At 45.0% G+C, this 20208-nt stretch overlaps 1 protein-coding gene across 6 annotated transcripts in view; it reads left to right on the top strand.

Moving 5' to 3' along the window:
• The window catches only part of LOC132403272 (epithelial cell-transforming sequence 2 oncogene-like), a 120030-nt gene that overhangs the window by 86491 nt on the left and 13331 nt on the right, over positions 1-20208 (top strand). For 5 of the 6 annotated variants that reach the window (XR_009515229.1, XM_059986694.1, XM_059986695.1 and 2 more), the window contains 4 exons: positions 4622-4695; positions 4778-4934; positions 6971-7036; positions 17416-17504. Coding sequence is in view for 4 of the 6 variants with exons in the window: in XM_059986694.1 (XP_059842677.1) it covers positions 4622-4695; positions 4778-4934; positions 6971-7036; positions 17416-17504 (386 nt within the window). In the remaining 2 variants the exon portion in view is untranslated. Of the gene's footprint in view, positions 1-4621; positions 4696-4777; positions 4935-6970; positions 7037-17415; positions 17505-20208 lie in introns of those variants that run through there. The other variant, XR_009515230.1, reaches the window with a different exon arrangement.

Genomic DNA, 20208 nt, shown 5'->3' with positions numbered 1-20208 from the left:
GTGGTATTGTTAGAGAGATCTGGAGTTTCTGAGAAGGATAAGGTACAATTTAACATTACTGGCTAAAAACACAGCGGCAGGGGTAATTTAACTTTTTATCACTAAGCTGCTTTGAGTCATTTATGGCTTGTTGGTGCTTCTAATTAAAAGCATAAGCCAGGGCTCTGTGAAATGAAGAGCTGCATTAAACTGAAACTCTAACATTGGTACGAACCACGCAGGCCACAGTCCTCGATGTTTTCTCCTCAGAGCGAAGAGAAAACCAAATTTACCAAATTCAAGCACATGAAGTGGGGACTGTTTTATACGGTTGGCTGATTGGAATTGGTTTATTATTGTCACACGTACTGAGATACAGTGAAAAGCTTGTCAGATCAGATCATTACACAGTTCATTAAATTAGAATAAGGCAAAACAACAACAACACAGACTAAAACGTAAAAGCTACTGAGAGAGTGCCGTGCAGATAAACAATAAGTGTAAGGTCATAACGAGATAGATTATAAGACATGGGAGCAGAATTAGGCCATTTGGCCCATTGAGTCTGCTCCTCCATTTCATTTCACTCATAACCCCATTCTCCTGCCATCTCCCCATAACCTTTCATGCCCTGACTAATCAAGAACCTGTCAACTTCCATCTTAAATGAACCCAGTGACCTGGCCTCCACAGCCACCTGTGGCAATGAGTTTCACAGACTCCAGCCTCTGGCTAACGAAATTCCTCCTCATCTTTGTTCTATCGGGATGTCCTATTTTGAGGCTGTGCCTTTTGGTCCTAGACATCCCCCACTAAAGGAAACCTCTTCTTCACATTCACTCTATTGAGGACTTTCAACATTCGATAAGTTTCAATGAGATCCCCTCTCGTTCTACTAAATTCCAGCAAGTACAGTCCCAAAGCTTTCAACTGCTGCTCATATGATAAGCCTTTCATTCCCAGAATCATTCTCGTGAACCTCCTCTGAACCCTCTCCAATGTCAGCACATCCTTTCTTAAATAAGGGGCCCAAAACTGCTCACAATCCTCCAAGAGAGGCCTCACCAATGCCTTAAACAGCCTCAGCATTTCATCCTTGCTATTGTAATCCAGTCCTCTTGAAATTAATGCAAACATTACATTCACCTGCCTCACCACCAATTCAGCCTGCAAATTAACCTTTAGGGAATCCTGCACGAGGTCTCCCAATCCCTTTGTACCTCAGGTTTTTGAATTTTCTCCTTTAGAAAATAGTCCATGCTTTTATTCCTTTTACCAAAAGGCATGGCCATACACTTCCCGACACTGTATTCCATCTGCCACTTACCTCTCTGCCCATTCTCTTTATCTGTCTAAGTCAGGGGTCAGCAACCTTTACCACTGAAAGAGCCACTTGGACCCGTTTCCCACAGAAAAGAGAACACTGGGAGCCGCAAAACCCGTTTGACATTTAAAATGAAATAACACTGCATACAACGTTTTGTTTTGCCTTTATGCTATGTATAAACAAACTATAATGTGTTGCATTTATGAAATTGATGAACTCCTGCAGAGAAAACGAAATTACATTTCTGCATGCAACAAAAACATTTTGACCTCCGAAAAAAAGACGTTGGGTTGAAGGTTACTTTTAAGTAAAATACTCAACGTCTATTTGAGTCCTTCTTGTATTTATGAAAAACGCCAAACTTAAATTTGCCGCCAGCAGCAAACCAAAAATAACGTCAGCCAGCTGTCAACCTGAAAAATAAAAGGACTATTTCACTGAACAATGAAAACATATGAATATACGCAAAATAATAGGCAATTAAAATATTTATCATCCTTGTTCAGATTGACTCACACCTGCCAATGCAGTCGTATTCAGTAGGGATGGATCGATGCTTAGGGGAGTGACCGGGAAGGATAATGTGTTTTTTTCCTCTCTGAACTCACAGAAGCGTTTCCCAAACGATGTTTGCATTGCGATGATTGCAGAATGTAAATACTCCGAATTTATCAAGTCGTGACCTTGTTTGAACTCTCTCAAATTGGGGAAGTGAGACAATGTGCCTTTCTGTAAATCTCTGGCAAGCAACGTCAACTTGCGCTCGAATGCCAAAACATCCTCCAACATGTGCAGGGCTGTACGTCCTTACCCCGTTGAAGAGCTGTGTTCAGCGTGTTCAGGTGCGCTGCCATGTCTACCATGAAGTGTAGCTTTTCCAGCCACTCTGGCTGTTCCAGCTCAGGAAAGGTGAGCCCTTTGCTGCCCAGGAAAGTTTTCACTTCTTCCAGACACGCGACAAAGCGTTTCAGCACCTCCCCTCTGGACAGCCAGCGATAAAAACACGTTGTAGCGGTGTGCTACACGCAGTCAGTAAACTGCAGTCAAAGATAGCTTTATTCGAACTAAACAGCCTTGCTTTTAAGCCTCCCTCAACCCGCCCCCCCATGGGCGCGGATGCTGCAAAAGACACGTACTCACAAACCCCCGTAGGCTATCTCCCTTAGCCTGAACGCTGGCTAATTGTGAGCCGGTTCGGATGTGTCAGGAAATGGGTCGCCACAACGTCTTATTTAGATTGTACAAGATCACCATAATCTTCAAATTTAGATTTACATTTCAAAAACTAACAAACTAACATAAAATACATTTTAATTAAATACTGACCATGTAGCGGTGTGCTACACGCAGCGCTAAAATTACGACACGGAGTCGGTAACTGCAGTCGAAGGACAAACTTTATTCGAAATCTTCAGCCTCACTTTTAAGCCTCACTCAACCTGCCCCCATGGCGCAGAGGCTCCAAAGCTCTGTGCTCGCAAACCCCCGTAGGCTATCTAATTGTGAGTCGGTTCGGATGTGCCACAAAAGGGTCGCCACAACCAATTATTTCTCAAAGCAACAGGGAGCCGCAGCACAGACGTAAAAGAGCCACATGTGGCTCCGGAGCCGCGGGTTGCCGACCCCCGGTCTAAGTCTTTCTGTAGCCTCTCTGCTTCCTCAACACTGCCTGCCCCTCCACCTATCTTCATATTGTCTGCAAACTTGGCCACAAAGCCATCAATTTTATCTTCCAAACTGTTGTCATATGATGTAAAAATGAAGTGGTGACATCACAGACCCCTGAATAGAACTAATCTCTGGCAGACAACCAGAAAAGGCTCCCATTGTTTCCTCTCTTTGCCTCCTGCCAATCAACCAATGCTCTATCCATGCCAGCACCTTTCCAGTAACAATGTGGGCTCTTATCTTGTTTAGCAGCCTCATGTGTGGCTCCTTGTCAAAGGTAATTTAAAAATCTAAATATGGAACATTCACCAACTTTGCCTATCCTGTTTTTATTTCTTCAAAGAATTCCAACAGATTTGACAGGCAAGATTTTCCCCTTGAGGAAATTCAGTTCAAGATAGTGCACAGGGCGCATATGTCAAAAGATAAACTAGCGCATATTTTTTCTAATATAAATCCCACCTGTGATAGATGTAACATTGAGGTGGCTACCTAACTCATATGTTTTGGTCCTGTACAAAAGTTGAATAATTTTTGGAGAGATGTTTTTAGAACGTTATCAAAAGTCATAGGTGTGGACTTACAACCTAATTCACTTACGGCAATCTTTGGGATGACTCCAAAGGAAGCAGGAAATGTTCCTGCTTCCGCTCAACATGTGATAGCCTCTTCAACTTTATTGGCTAGAAGAGCTATTTTGTTGTACTGGAAAGACTCTAATCCACCTACTGTTTTTCTTTGGCTCTCCTCCATTATGTCTTGTTTAAGCTTGGAGAAGATTAGAAGTCGGACGTTCGATACATCTTTTAAATTTGAGCAAACCTGGCAACCTTTGATTCAATATTTTCATATGATCTAATTTTTTTTCTCTATCATTTGTTAGGTAATTTTTTTTCTCTCTCTCTCCGCAAAGTTTCAGATCTGACCAGAAGGATGTTTTCTTTTTTCTTTTGTAATTTTATCCCCAAGTGGACTGTCCAGTCATTTTTTTTTTTAGGTTAGCTTAGTGGGGTCTTTTTTTCTTCTCTTAATTATAAAAAATTTCCAGTCTTTTTTGTATGAATTACCAAGAGGAGTTGTGGCTCTTTGTTTTTATATAATAGTCCAGTATAACATTTACATCCCTTTTGTTGTTTTGTACGTTTATTGCATTGTGTATTTGATATAACTTCTGCTCTGATTTGTATCTATTCATTTTTTTAAATCAATAACAAAAGATTGAAAATGAAAAATGAAGAAACCATGCCATCTTTGGCCTATTTTATCATCTGCTTCCAAGTACCCTGAGACCTCATCCTTAATAATCAACTCCCACATCTTTCTGATCATTGATGTCAGACTAACTGGTCTATAATTTCCTTTCTTACAATGACAAGTGACCATTTTATTATACTAGAAAACTAGGAATGCGAGATTAGCTCTATCTGTCAGGTCTACATTGAAGCTTACAGTGAGATGCATTGCTTTACATCAGTGACCACACTAGTTTGAGGATCGTGCTTGGGGACAGCCTGTATGTGTCACCAGGCTTCTGGCCTGCCCACAACTCACTAACCATGACCCATTTGTCTTTGGAATGTGGGAGGAAACCATTTAATAGTCTTGACTTACTCATTAATCAAAGACTTGCTTCACCATTTCCTCTAGTGTCGTGAAACAATCCCGAGTTTCCGCGCCTTCCTGGCCAGGCATGAACGAACTCCGGTGACCAAAATGCTGAGGTAGTGATCCATCAGCTTTCATTGCTGTCGCTTGGCTCCCTCTCCCGATTCTCCTCAGTCAACCCCTGTGTTGTCGTTGCAGCCTGCACGAGGTCCTGATGACACCCGCCACCCGGTTCGAGGAGTACGCGGCACTGCTTCACGCTCTTCGGCTGAACACTCCTGCCGAGCATGCAGATCACCGTGACCTCACCACCGCCGTCACCGATCTGGAATGCTTTCGGGATTACATCCGACAGGTGAGTGTGCTGGTTGGATGTGGGCCATTCGGTCTCTGGAGCGTGTTCCACCATTAGATCAGGTCACCACTCATCTGACCTTGGCTCCATTTTCCACCCAATCTTTATAAACCTCTCCTCTCTCACTCACCTACTGTCTCTATCTCAGTCTGCAGCTCTGGTTGCCCCATTAAAGGAAGGATGTGAAGGCTTTGGAAATGGGTGTAGAAGAGCCACATAGCACTACAGCAAGACACAGGCCTTTCTGCTGATCTACTCCATGCCAAACTTTTCCCATCAAACTGAATTTGGACCACTGCCCTTCATCCGTGTACCTATCCGAACTGTCCAGATTCTTATCCAAGCCAGGATTGCCGGGGTGCAACCTTGAGTCATAACACCACATTCACTGGATTTTGGGACCATACTCACTGGAATTCAGGAGAATGAGAGGGGCTCTGGCAGAAACACATAAAATTATGAACTTAAACGATAAAATAGAAGCAGGAAATGTGATTCCTCTGGCAGGTGATAGTAGAATTAGGAGACACAAGACCATAAGACGTAGGAGCAGAATCAAGCCATTTGGCCCATCAAGTCTGCTTAGCCATTCCATCATGGCTGCTTTACTATCCCCCTCAACCCCGTTCAAAGTTGAAAGTAAATTATTTATCAAAGTACATCCATGTCACCATATACAACCTTGAGATTCATTTCCTTGCGGGTATTCTCAATAAATCCAAGAACTGTAATAGAATCAATGAGAAACCCCACCCAACAGGATGGACAAACAACCAATGTGCAAATGACAGTGAAATGTGCAAATATAAAAATAAAGTAATAATGATAATAACGAATAAGCAATAAATAGAGATCACGAGATGAAGAATCCTTGAAAGTGAGTCCATGGGTGTGTGAACAGTTCAGTAAAGGGGTGAGTGAAGTCGAGTGGCAGTTTCCCCACTGGTTCAAGAGCCTGATGGGTGACAGATAATAGCTGTTCCTGAACCTGGTGATGTGGATCTTGAGGCTCCTGTACCTTCTTCCTGATGGCAGCAGCGAGAAGGGAGCATGGCCTGGGTGTTGGAAGTTCTTGCTTTCCTGCGACAACACTCTGTGTAGATGTTCTCAATGGTGGGGAGGACTTTACCCGTGATGGACTGGGCTGTATCCACTACATTTCATAGGATTTTCCATTGAAAGGCTTTGGTGTTTCCATACCAGGCTGTGATGCAGCCAGTTGATATACTCTACTGCACACATGTATAGGAGTTTGTCAAAGTTCTGCCTTCTCACTGTAACCTTTTGCACCCTTATTAATCAAGTAGCTATCAACTGCTGTATTAGTATACTCAATGACTTGGCCTCCACAGCCATCAGTAGCAAAGAATTCCACAGATTCACCAGCTACTGCTAAAAAATTCCTCCTCATCTTTGTTCCTGGACTCCCTCACTACAGGAATCTTTCTCTTCAGATCCAATTTATCTAGGCCTTTCAATTCAATAGAAGTTCAAAGTAATTTTATTATCGCAGTATTACCATATACAATGCTGAGATTAATTTTCTTGTGGGAATTCACAATAAATATGAAGAAACACAACAAAATTAATTTCAAAAATGCATGAAAGATGGACAACCAGCCAAAGTGCAATAGACAACAAAATGTGCAAACACAAAATAAACAAACAAACAAACAAGTAAATAAATAAACAAACAAACAAACAATAAATATTGAGATGAAGAGTCCTTGAAGTGAGTTGATAGGTGTGGGAACAGTTCAGTGCTGAGGGAAGTGAAGTTACCCACATTAGTTTAAGAGCCTGATGGTTGAGGGGTAATAACTGTTCCTGAACCTGGTGGTGTAGGTCCTAAAGTTCCTGTACCTTCTTTTTGAGTCAGTGAGAAGAGAGTATGGCCTGTGGATGGTGGGTGTTAACGGTTTGGACTTGGTTGGCAGAAGGGCTTTTTTCTCTACTCTTTGTCCCATCTTCAAGTACAGATGGGTCTTGAGGGTGATTTTTCTGTCAGAATTTGACATGGCCATTTTGTGTTCTAGCTGAAGGTGCAGAAGGAGAGAGAAGAGCAGATGATGGAAGCCCAAACCAGCATTGGCGGATCTCCTGTAAGTCAGTGTTCAATCACGTGTGCAATGGCCAGGAAAAGATACACATCCAACTACACCAAGAATCTCTGCAGCAGTATAACACACACAAAATGCTGAAGGAATTCAGCAGGTCAGGCAACGTAAATGGAGAGGAAGAGTCGACGTTTTGGGCCAAAACCCTTCATCAGGATTAGAACATAAGACATAAAACAGTACAGCACAGGAACAGGCCCTTCAGCCCACAACGTTGTGCTGAACTAGCTAAAAGTAGATTAAAAAAACCCAAAAACTAAACCCTCCTACCTCCATATCCTTCCATCTTCCTTATATTCATGTGCTAATCTAAATGCCTCGAAAAGCCTCTGATGTATTTGACTCTAACACATACCAGGCAGTGCATTCCAGGCATCCCCCACTCTCTGAGTAACTAACTTGCCCCTCTCATCCCCTTTGAACCCACCCCCCTTCACTTTCATTGCATGCCCTCTGGTATTGGACATTTCTACCCTGGGAAATAGATACTCCCTGTCGATGCCTCTCATAATCTTATAAACCTCCATCAGATCTCCCCTCAGCCTCAGCCACTCCATCGAAAACAACACAAGTTTGTGCAGCCTCTTGTGATAGCACATGCCCTCTAAATCAGGCAGCAATCTAGTAAACCTTCTTTGCACCCTCTCCAAAGCCTCAACATCCTTCCTATAGTGGGGCAACCAGATCTGTACGCAATACTCCAGATGTAGCCTAACCAGAGTTTTATAAAACTGCAACATAACCCCCTGACTTTTGAACTCAATGACTCAACTAATAAAAGCATGTTATGTTGGCCTTTTAACTTGCCCTGAGATCTTCCTTCCAGAGGAAGTGGTACAATTTCACTGCTTTGAAAGATGGCTAGACAGGTACTGCCTTATAGTTTTAGATATTGAATTTAGTTTATGAGCACAGTTCAGAAAAGTTGACCTGCCGATTACCTTTTGAAGAAGATTGTTTACATTTAAGAGACCTGTGGAAGAAGACCAAGCAGGATTATAAAACGAAGACGATGCTGCCATGTTCTCTGATCCCAGATTATTAATAGCTTTAATAACAAGTAAGAAAATTTGAAATCAATTCTAACAGATACATGAAACCAATGCAGAGTAGCAAGGACAGGAGTAATAAACTCCCTCATCCAAGTTTTACTTCCAAGAGGACCACAACCTTGTTGTGGTTTGGAGACTTGCGTGCCTCAATGACTCAGAGTGCTACGTTGGCTGGAGTCAGGGCTTTGTACTTTGACTCTTGGTAGGATCACCACTGCCAAACAGGTCAAAGGGTAGAGGCCAGATTAAGAGTGGTCCACTGGTCCTCCAGGTTCAAGGGTTTAGCTCAGGGCTAACAACCCTGACTGGTCAAAAAAGATTCGTTACGGAAACAGCAATGAAGAATCCCGTATCTCTGTGTGATGGTATTCCCGAGTCTTCACCCAGGCATTGCATGACAGACAGCAGTGAAACTAGGCAGAAATGAGGACTCAGAACCACACCTGGGGCTCAATAGAGAAAATGGCCAAGGACAGAGAGAGATAGAAGACTGGCAGCTCGTTCCACACTCTCACCACCCTCTGAGGGAAGAAGTTCCCCCTCATAGTTCCCTTAAACATTTCATCTTTCACCCTTAAACTGTTACCTCTAGTTCTAGTCCCTCCCAATCTCAGTGGAAAAGGCCTGTTTGATTTACCCTATCCATACCCCTCATAATTTTGTATAAAGAGTCAGAATCACTGGCATACGTATGTCATGAAATTTGTTGTTTTGCAGTAGCAATATATTGCAATACATAATAAAAACTATGCTACAATGAGAAATACAGTACATGAAACAAAAATTAAATAAGTAGTGCAAAAAAAGAGCAAACAAGTAGTGGGGTAGTGTTCGTGGGTTCATTGTCCGTTCAGAAATCGGATGGCAGAGGGGAAGAAGCTGTTCCTGAAATGTTGAGTGTGTGTCTTCGGGCTCCTGTACCTTCCTGATGGTAGCAATGAGAAGAGGGCAAGTCCTGGGGGATGGGCGTCCTTAATGTTAGATACTGCTTTTTTTGAGGTATCAGCTTTTGATGATGTCTTTGATGCCACCATTGTCACGCCTTCTTTATAATTTCATCAATATGCTGGGCCCAGGATAGATCTTCAGAGACGTTGACACCCAGGAACTTGAAAGTGCTTACTAAATATCCTTCAATGAGGACTGGTATGTGTTCCCTTGACTTCCCTTCCTGAAGTCCACAATCAGTTCCATGGTTTTATTGACATTGAGTGCAAGGCTGTTGCTAGCAGATCTACCTCACTCCTGTACACCTCCTCACCAATTCGCCCTTCAGTTCTGTATAAGGCTTCACACTTGTTTGAGCTAAGCTTCATCTGTCATTCCTGAGCCCTGTTGATCTCAAGCCTATTGTAATCTTAGATAACCTTTCTTGCTGTTCATTACCTGTACACACTAAGCTGTTGACTCTGCTCTGAGAAGCTCAGTCCTCTACTCAACAGCAGAATAAAGGATTCGGAATCAGTCCTGCTCTTCCTCGCTTGCCTGTTACAATTATTCTTTACAATTATTAATTTATTTATTTTCAATCTAGGGGTTCAACAGGCCCTTCTAGCACAATGAGCCCAGAGTGTCCAATTAACCTACTAACCCATATGTCTTTGGACTGTGGGAGGAAGCCCCAGTACCTGCCGTCACAGGGAGAACATACAAACTCCTTTTAGAAGCGGCAGGAATTGAACCCAGGTCACTGCACTGTAATAGCATTAAGCACTGCAGTAGAACCAAAAATCATGGTAAAACACAGCACAGAATCAGGCCTGTCAACCCAGCTAGACCATGCTGAATCATTTATACTGCCTACTCCCATCAAGCTGCACCCAGACTATTGCCCTCCATACCCCTCCCATCCATGTACCTATCCAAACTTCTCTTAAGTGTTGAAATTGAACTTGCACGCACCATTTGTGCTGGCAGTTCACTCCACACTCTCCACCCCCACCCGAGTGAGGAAGTTCCTCTTCAGGCTTCCCTTTCTCCCTTAACCTATGACCTCTAGTTACAGTCTCAGGCAACCTCAGTGGAAAAAGCCTGCTTGCATTTACCCTATCTGTACCCTTCATAATTCTGTTTACTTCTATCAAATCTCCCCTCATTCTCCTACGTTCCAAGGAATAAAGCCCGAACCTATTCAATCTTTCTTAATAACTCAGGTCCCCAGAAACACCCTTGTAAATTTTCTCTGTACTCTTTCAACCTTTTGAATCCCCCGGTTTCCTTGGCTGCGTAAATCTGAGGAAGACAGTCTCCAGCCCCAGCAAACTCGTGAGATTGAGGCATTCTCCCACCCCGAACCCCGGTTTGTGGGAATGCTGTGTAATTCGCTACCCTGTTACAAATGAATGCCACAAAATAACAGACCGTACACTGCGTACGATTAAAGGAATTACATTTATGAATGTTAACTAAAGGGTTAGTAAAGAATAGCAAAAACTCCCCTCACCATAGGAAACATCCTCTGCACATCTACTCTATCTAGGCCTTTCAATATTTGATAGGTTTCAATGAGGTCCTCCTCCCCCTTCATTTGTCTAAATTCAGCTAGTACAGACCTAGAGCCATCAAACACTCCTCACATGTTAACCCTTTCATTACCAGAATCATTCTTGTGAACTTCCTCTGAACCCTCTCCAACTCCAGCACGTCTTTTCTTAGATGAGCTGAGAGCTGCTCACAGTACTTATCAATGTTTTTTATACAGCTTTAGCATCACACACTTACTTTTATATTCTAGTCCACTAGCGCTAACATTGATTCGCCTTCCTCACTAAACACACAAACTGCAAATTAACCTTTAGGGAATCCTGCAAGAGGACTCCCAATTTCCTTAGCATCTCAGATTTTTGAATTTTCAACCTGTTTAAAATATAGTCTATGCCTTTATTCTTTCTGCCATAAGTGCATGACCATACACTTCCTGACACTGTATTCCATCTGCCACTTCTTAGCCCATTCTCCTAATCTGTCTAAATCCTTCTGCAGGCACCCTGCTTTCTTTCACTTGCCCCTCCACCTATCTTCACATTGTCCACAAGGCCATCAATCCTGTCATCCAAGGCCTTGACATATAACGTGAAAATAAGCGGTCCCAATACAGACGCCTGTGGAACACCACTAGTTACTGGCAGCCAACCAGTAAAGGCACCCTTTATTTCACTCTTTGCCTCCTCCCAGTCAGCCAATCTTCTGTCCTTGCTAGTACCTTTCCTGTAACGCCATGGGCTCTCAGCTTGCTAAGCAACCTCATGTGCAGAACCTTATCAAAGGCCTTCTAAAAACCAAGTATACAATTGACTCCCCTTTGTCTATCCTGCCTGTTATTTCCTTGATGAATTCCAATAAATTTGTCAAACAAGATTTCCCCTTAAGGAAACCATGCTGACTACAGACTATTTTATTATGTCTCTCCAAGTACCATAAGACCATAAGATATAGGAGCAGAATTAGGCCATTTGGCCCATTGTGTCTGCTCAACCATTTCATCATGGCTGATCCATATAACAACTACAGCACGGAAACAGGCCATCTCGGCCCTTCTAGTCTGTGCGAACGCTTACTCTCACCTAGTCCCACTGACCTGCACTCAGCCCATAACCCTCCATTCCTTTCCTGTCCATATACCTATCCAATATTTTTTTAAATGACAATATCGAACCTGCCTCTACCACTTTTACTGGGAGCTCATTCCACACAGCTACCACTCTCTGAGTAAAGAAGTTCCCCCTCATGTTACCCCTAAACTTTTGCCCCTTAACTCTCAACTCATGTCCTCTTGTTTGAATCTCCCCTATTCTTTTCCTTCTCAGCTCCAAACTGCTGCCTTCTCCCAGTATCCCTTCATGCCCTAACTAATCAAGGATCTATCAACCTCTGCTTTAAATATACACAATGACTTGGCAATGAATTCCACAAATTCACTACTCTCTAGCTAAAGAATTCTTCCTCATCTCTGTTCTAAGTGGATGTCCTCTATTCTGAGGCTGTGTCCTCTGGTCTTAGACTCCCCCACCATAGGAAACATCCTCTCCACATCTACTCTATCGAGGCCTTTCAATATTTGATAGGTTTCAATGAGATTCCCCCCCACCATTCATCTGAGTTCCAGTGATTACAGGCCCAGAGCCATTAAATGCTCCTCGTATGGTTCAAAGCTTCAAAGAAATGTATATAATATACATCCTGAAATGCTTTTTCTTTGCAAAACATCCACAAAAAGAACCCAAATACGAGGAAATCTGCAGATGCTGGAAATTTAAACAACACACACAAAAAGCTGGTAGAACACAGCAGGCCAGGCAGCATCTATAGGAAGAAGCACTGTTGACGTTTTGGGCCGAGACCCTTCATCAGGACGAAAAAAACCCTTTCATTCCCAAAATCATTCTCATGAACCTCCTCTGAACCCTCTCTAATGTCAATTTATCCTTTACAAAGTAAGGGGCCCAAGAATGATCACAATGCTCAAGTGAGGTCTCACCAGCTCACCAGTGCTTTGTAATTCCAGTCCTCCTGAAACGTTGCATTTGCCTTCCTTACCAGCGAGTCAGTACACAAATTAACCTTTAGGGAATCCTGTACGAGAACTTTCAAGTCACTTTGCCTCTTAGATTTTTGAATTTTCTCTCCTTCAGAAAAAAGTCTAGGATTTTAATTCTTCTACCGAAGTGTATGACCATATATTTCCCAATACTGTATTCCATCTGGCATCTCTTTGCCCATTCTCCTAATCTGACTAAGTTCTTCTATAGCCTCACTGCTTTCTCAACACTACCTGCTCCTTCACCTATCTTCATATTGTGCACAAACTTGGCCACAAAGCCATCAAATCCATCGTTCAAATCATTGACATGTAACGTAAAAAAAGTAGTCCTGACACAAACCTCTGTGGAACACTTCTAGTCACTGGCAGCTAACCAGAAAAGGCTCCCTTTATTCCTACTCTTTGCCTCCTACCAATCAGCCAATGCTTTTATCCATGCTAGTATCTTTCCTGGGATACCACGGGCTCTTAACTTGTTAACCAGCCACATGTCAAAGGCTTTCTGAAAATCCAAGTAGCAACATTCATTGATTCTCCTATGTCTATCCTGCTTGCTACTTCTTCAAAAAATTCCAACAGGCAAGATTTTCCTTTAAGGAAACCATACTGACTGTGGCCTATTTTATCATGTGCCTCAAAGTACCCTGAAATCTCATCCTTAACATTTTTCCAACGGCTGAAGTAAGGCTAAATTGCCTATAATTTCCTTCCTTCTGCCTCTCTCCCTTCTTGAAGAGTGGAGTGACTTTTGTAATTTTCCAGTCCTCCTGAACCATTCCAGAACCAAGTGATTCCTGAAAGATCATTACTAATGTCTTCACTATCTCTTCAGCTGCCTCTTTCAGAACCCTGGGGTGTAGTCCATCTGGAGCAGACGAATTATCTACCTTCAGACCTTTCAGAACCCTGGGGTGTAGACCATCAGGTCCAGGTGACTTACCTAGCTTCAGACCTTTCAGAACCCTGGGGTGTAGTCCATCAGGTCCAGGTGACTTATCTACCTTCAGACCTTTCAGAACCCTGGGTTGTAGTCCATCAGGTCCTGGCGACTTATCTACCTTCAGACCTTTCAGAACCTTGGGGTGTGGTCCATCAGGTCCAGGTGACTTATCTACCTTCAGACCTTTCAGAACCTTGGGGTGTAGTCCATCAGGTCCAAGTGAATTACCTACCTTCTGACCCTTTCAGAACCCTGGGGTGTAGTCCATCAGGTCCAGGTGACTTACCTATCTTCTGACCCTTTCAGAACCCTGGGGTGTAGTCCATCAGGTCCAGGTGACTTACCTATCTTCTGACCCTTTCAGAACCCTGGGGTGTAGTCCATCAGGTCCAAGTGACTTACCTACCTTCTGACCCTTCAGAACCCTGGGGTGTAGTCCATCAGGTCCAGGTGACTTACCTAGCTTCAGACCTTTCAGAACCCTGGGGTGTAGTCCATCAGGTCCAAGTAACTTACCTACCTTCTGACCCTTTCAGAACCCTGGGGTGTAGTCCATCAGGTCCAGGTGACTTACCTATCTTCTGACCCTTTCAGAACCCTGGGGTGTAGTCCATCAGGTCCAAGTGACTTACCTACCTTCTGACCCTTCAGAACCCTGGGGTGTAGTCCATCAGGTCCAGGTGACTTACCTAGCTTCAGACCTTTCAGAACCCTGGGGTGTAGTCCCAGGTCCAGGTGACTGATCTACCTTCAGACCCTTCAGAACCCTGGGGTGTAGTCCATCAGGTCCAGGTGACTTACCTACCTTCAGACCCTTCAGAACCCTGGGGCGTAGTCCATCAGGTCCAGGCAACTTATCTACCTTCAGACCCTTCAGAACCCTGGGGCGTAGTCCATCAGGTCCAGGTGACTTACCTACCTTCAGACCTGTCAGAACCCTGGGGTGTAGTCCATCAGGTCCAGGTGACTTACCTAGCTTCAGACCTGTCAGAACCCTGGGGTGTAGTCCATCAGGTCCAGGTGACTTACCTAGCTTCAGACCTTTCAGAACCCTGGGGTGTAGTCCATCAGGTCCAGGCGACTTATCTACCTTCAGACCCTTCAGAACCCTGGGGTGTAGTCCATCAGGTCCAGGTGACTTATCTACCTTCAGACCCTTCAGAACCCTGGGGTGTAGTCCATCAGGTCCAGGCGACTTATCTACCTTCAGACCTTTCAGAACCCTGGGGTGTAGTCCATCAGGTCCAGGCGACTTATCTACCTTCAGACCTTTCAGAACCCTGGGGTGTAGTCCATCAGGTCCAGGTGACTTATCTACCTTCAGACCTTTCAGAACCCTGGGGTGTAGTCCATCAGGTCCAGGTGACATCTACCTTCAGACCCTTCAGAACCCTGGGGTGTAGTCCATCAGGTCCAGGTGACATCTACCTTCAGACCCTTCAGAACCCTGGGGTGTGGTCCATCAGGTCCAGGTGACTTATCTACCTTCAGACCCTTCAGAACCCTGGGGTATAGTCCATCAGGTCCAGGCGACTTACCTACCTTCAGACCCTTCAGAACCCTGGGGTGTAGTCCATCAGGTCCAGGCGACTTACCTACCTTCAGACCCTTCAGAACCCTGGGGTGTAGTCCATCAGGTCCAGGCGACTTATCTACCTTCAGACCCTTCAGAACCCTGGGGTGTAGTCCATCAGGTCCAGGCGACTTATCTACCTTCAGACCCTTCAGAACCCTGGGGTGTAGTCCATCAGGTCCAGGTGACTTACCTAGCTTCAGACCTTTCAGAACCCTGGGGTGTAGTCCATCAGGTCCAGGTGACTTACCTACTTTCAGACCTTTCAGAACCCTGGGGCGTCGTCCATCAGGTCCAGGTGACTTACCTACTTTCAGACCTTTCAGAACCCTGGAGTGTAGTCCATCAGGTCCAGGTGACTTACCTAGCTTCAGACCCTTCAGAACCCTGGGGTGTAGTCCATCAGGTCCAGGTGACTTACCTACCTTCAGACCCTTCAGAACCCTGGGGTGTAGTCCATCAGGTCCAGGTGACTTACCTACCTTCAGACCTTGCAGAACCCTGGGGTGTAGTCCATCAGGTCCAGGTGACTTACCTACCTTCAGACCCTTCAGAACCCTGGGGCGTAGTCCATCAGGTCCAGGCGACTTACCTACCTTCAGACCCTTCAGAACCCTGGGGTGTAGTCCATCAGGTCCAGGTGACTTATCTACCTTCAGACCTTGCAGAACCCTGGGGTGTAGTCCATCAGGTCCAGGTGACTTATCTACCTTCAGACCTTGCAGAACCCTGGGGCGTAGTCCATCAGGTCCAGGCGACTTACCTACCTTCAGACCCTTCAGAACCCTGGGGTGTAATCCATCAGGTCCAGGTGACTTCAGACCTTGCAGAACCCTGGGGTGTAGTCCATCAGGTCCAGGTGACTTATCTACCTTCAGACCTTGCAGAACCCTGGGGCGTAGTCCATCAGGTCCTGGCGACTTACCTACCTTCAGACCCTTCAGAACCCTGGGGTGTAGTCCATCAGGTCCAGGTGACTTACCTACCTTCAGACCCTTCAGAACCCTGGAGTGTAGTCCATCAGGTCCAGGTGACTTACCTAGCTTCAGACCCTTCAGAACCCTGGGGTGTAGTCCATCAGGTCCAGGTGACTTACCTACCTTCAGACCCTTCAGAACCCTGGGGTGTAGTCCATCAGGTCCAGGTGACTTACCTACCTTCAGACCTTGCAGAACCCTGGGGTGTAGTCCATCAGGTCCAGGTGACTTATCTACCTTCAGACCCTTCAGAACCCTGGGGTGTAGTCCATCAGGTCCAGGTGACTTATCTACCTTCAGACCCTTCAGAACCCTGGGGTGTAGTCCATCAGGTCCAGGTGACTTATCTACCTTCAGACCCTTCAGAACCCTGGGGTGTAGTCCATCAGGTCCAGGTGACTTATCTACCTTCAGACCCTTCAGAACCCTGGGGTGTAGTCCATCAGGTCCAGGTGACTTACCTACCTTCAGACCTTTCAGAACCCTGGGGTGTAGTCCATCAGGTCCAGGCGACTTATCTACCTTCAGACCCTTCAGAACCCTGGGGTGTAGTCCATCAGGTCCGGGTGACTTATCTACCTTCAGACCTTTCAGCTTCCCAGCACCTTCTCCTCAGTTAAAGCAACAGCTCTCTTCTGACCCCCAACACTCTGGCACACTGCTAGTATCTTCCACAGTGAAGGCTGATGCGAAGAACTTCCTAATGTTTGTCCACTATTTCTTTGTCCTCCATTGCTACCTCTCCAGCGTCATTTTCCAGCGGTCCAGTGTCTACTCTCTGTGTGTTGAATGATTTTCTTCCAGCTCAAAGGAGAGCATGTCCCGCAGAGCATTCCCACAGCTCGGAAGCGTTTAGGGCCATAAGAAGATTAGCTTCATTTGTCACACATACATCAAAACCTACATTGAAATGTATTGTTTTGCACCTGTCTGAGGACGATGCTGGGGGCAGCCCATTTGCCGCACCTTGCTTCCTTTGCCAATATAGTATGCTCAAAGCTCAGCAGTCCTAACCTGTACATCTGTGGAATGTGGGATGGAACCGGAGCACCCGGATGAGGCTCATGTGGTCTGGTGCTAAGCTGTTCTCACCGAGATTGATGGTTCTTTGCTTTGAGCCAGCACTCTAACTAAACAATAATCTTGGTCCTGTTACTGAGCAAGGTTGGTACTCCTGTTAGTAACGTAGTGCCATTACGGGACAGGGAGGAAGGGCGGTGATATTGAATTCTGAGATCTGTGTGTTGGAACTGCTGGCAGAGTGTGTATGATTGATTTACAGATCCTTCTAGAGGGGAACAGGTACCTTATCCATGTTCAAGACATGTTTCAGATGAACGTCCCTGATGGAAAGGTCTGTGCTACCTTAAGGTAAGAGGTGGAGACAGCTCCAACACATACCAAATGTCAGGTCAGCCAGAGGAATAGTCAGTCGACGTTTCAGGTTGAGACATTTCATCTGGACCCTTCAAAGTTCACATTTATTGTCAAGATCTGTATACCATGTACAACCTTGAAATTCATCTTTTTGCAGGCAGCCACAAAGTAGAGAAACATTGGAATCTGTGAAAAAACACACACAACAAAGACCGACAAATTGTGCAAATAAAAAAAAACCAAGTATTACATAGAGGAAGAGCAGGAAAGTCTCTGGAATTGAGTTGGCAGCACGAAGGCGAGTGATGACAGTCCAGGAGCCCGATAGCTGCAGGGCAACAACTGGCAGTGTGGGAGACAGGACTCCTGGTCAGTGTAGAAGCAAGAAGAGGCCAAGGCAGGAAGGCGTCACTGAACACCAGTTCCTTTCTGCTCTTCAGACCTTGACACTTTAATCTGGCTCAACGCTTGAATCGGTGTGCAGTAATGGAACTGAGCTGGGTTTTGTTTTTAGGAAACAGATGTTCTCAGGGAAATGGACAGCAGAAATGTGGCAAATGTTCAAGGGATATTTGGGTGGAGTTCTGCATAGGTATGTTCCAATGAGACAGGGAAGGGATGGTAGGATACAGAACAAAGGCTAAGGCTTTACAAAGGCTGTTGAAAATCTAGTCAAGGAGAAAAGAAGAGCTTATGAAATGTTCAAAAAACTAGGTAATGATAGAGATCTAGAAGATTACAAGGCTAGCAGGAAGGAGCATAAGAATGAAATTAGAAGAGCCAGAAGGGGCCATGAGAAGGCCTTGGCAGAGGGGATTAAGGAAAACCCCACAGCATTCTACAAGTATGTGAAGAGCAAGAGGATAAGACATTAGAGAATAGGACCAATCAAGTGTGACAGTGGAAAAGTGTGTATGGAACCAGAGATAGCAGAGGTACTTTAATGAGTACTTGGCTTCACTATTCACTACGGAAAAAGATCTTGGCGGTTATAGAGCAAACACGAGGAAATCTGCAGATGCTGGAAATTCAAACAACAACACACATAAAATGCTGGTGGAACACAGCAGGCCAGGCAGCATCTATAGGGAGAAATGCTGTCGACGTTTCGGGCCGAGACCCTTCATCAGGACTAACCGAAAGGAAAGATAGTAAGAGATTTGAAAGTTGTGGGGGGAGGGGGAAATGCGAAATGAAAGGAGAAGACCGGAGGGGGTGGGATGAAGCTAAGAGCTGGAAAGGTGATTGGCGAAAGTGATACAGAGCTGGAGAAGGGAAAGAATCATGGGAAGGGAGGCCTCGGGAGAAAGAAAGGGGGAGTGGGAGCACCAGAGGGAGATGGAGAACAGGCAAACAGCTAAATATGTCAGGGATGGGGTACGAAGGGGAGGAGGGGCATTAATGGAAGTTAGAGAAGTCAATGTTCATGCCATCAGGTTGGAGGCTACCCAGCTGGTATATAAGGTGCTGTTCCTCCAACCTGAGTTTGGATTCATTTTAACAATAGAAGAGGCCATGGATAGACGTATCAGAATGCTCTGGTGCTCCCCCGCCTTTCTTTCTCTCGAGGCCTCCCGTCCCATAATCCTTTCCCTTCTCCAGCTCTGTATCACTTTCGCCAATCACCTTTCCAGCTCTTAGCTTCATCCCACCCCCTCCGGTCTTCTCCTATCATTTTGCATTTCCCCCTCCCCCACTACCTTCAAATCTCTTACTATCTTTCCTTTCGGTTAGTCCTGACAAAGGGTCTCGACCCGAAACGTTGACAGCGCTTCTCCCTATAGATGTTGCCTGGCCTGCTGTGTTCCACCAGCATTTTGTGTGTGTTGTTGGCGATTAGAGATGACTTACAGTGGACTGAAAAGCTTGAGCGTGTAAATATTAAGGAAGAGGATGTGCAGGAGCTTTTGGAAAGTATCAAGTTGGATAAGTCACTGGGAACGAACGAGATATACCCTAGACTACTGTGGGAGGCAAGGGAGGAGATTGCTGAGCCTCTGACCTGTTGGGCACAGCTTTGTGGACCGAAGGGCCTGTATTGTGCTGTAGGTTTTCTATGTTTCTATCTCCTGGATAAATGATACTATCAACCTGTCTTGTTGGTTGTTGGTACTGGTTGCTAATGTTATGGCTATATTTATCCGGTAAGCAGGATCCATAACCATCCTGACTTCTAATGTTTGTGCATAGATTAGTTGTCACATTTAGTTGAATGATTCTTCAGAAAGTTCTTTGTTGGAGCCATCCAGGTTTGTGAAAGGATGAATAATTTCCGAAGTGTATGTGGAAGCTTTTAACAGAGTCCGATGGGGAGGTGTGATGAACTGCTTGGCCTAAGAAATGGCTCCAGAGTCATAGAGCACTTCAGCTCAGCAGGAGGCCCTTTGGCCCATCTAGTCCATGCTGAACTATTATTCTGTCTCGTGCCATTCACCACAGTCCTCCATAGCCCTCCCATCCAAGTACCTATTCCAAAGCCTCTTAAATGTTGAAATTGAACCTGCATCCAACACTCTCACTGGCAGCTCGTTCCACACTCTCACCCTCTGAGGGCAGCTCGTTCCACACTCTCACCCTCTGAGGTTAGCTCGTTCCACACTTTCACCACCCTCTGAGTGAAGGAGTACCCCCTCAGGTTCCCTTTAAACATTTCACTTTTCATCCTTAACCTCTAGTTCTGATCTCATCAAACCAAAGT

Source organism: Hypanus sabinus, chromosome 12, assembly GCF_030144855.1.
Source record: "Hypanus sabinus isolate sHypSab1 chromosome 12, sHypSab1.hap1, whole genome shotgun sequence".
Taxonomy (NCBI): Eukaryota; Metazoa; Chordata; class Chondrichthyes; order Myliobatiformes; family Dasyatidae; genus Hypanus; species Hypanus sabinus.
This window is presented reverse-complemented; position numbering and strand designations above follow the sequence as displayed.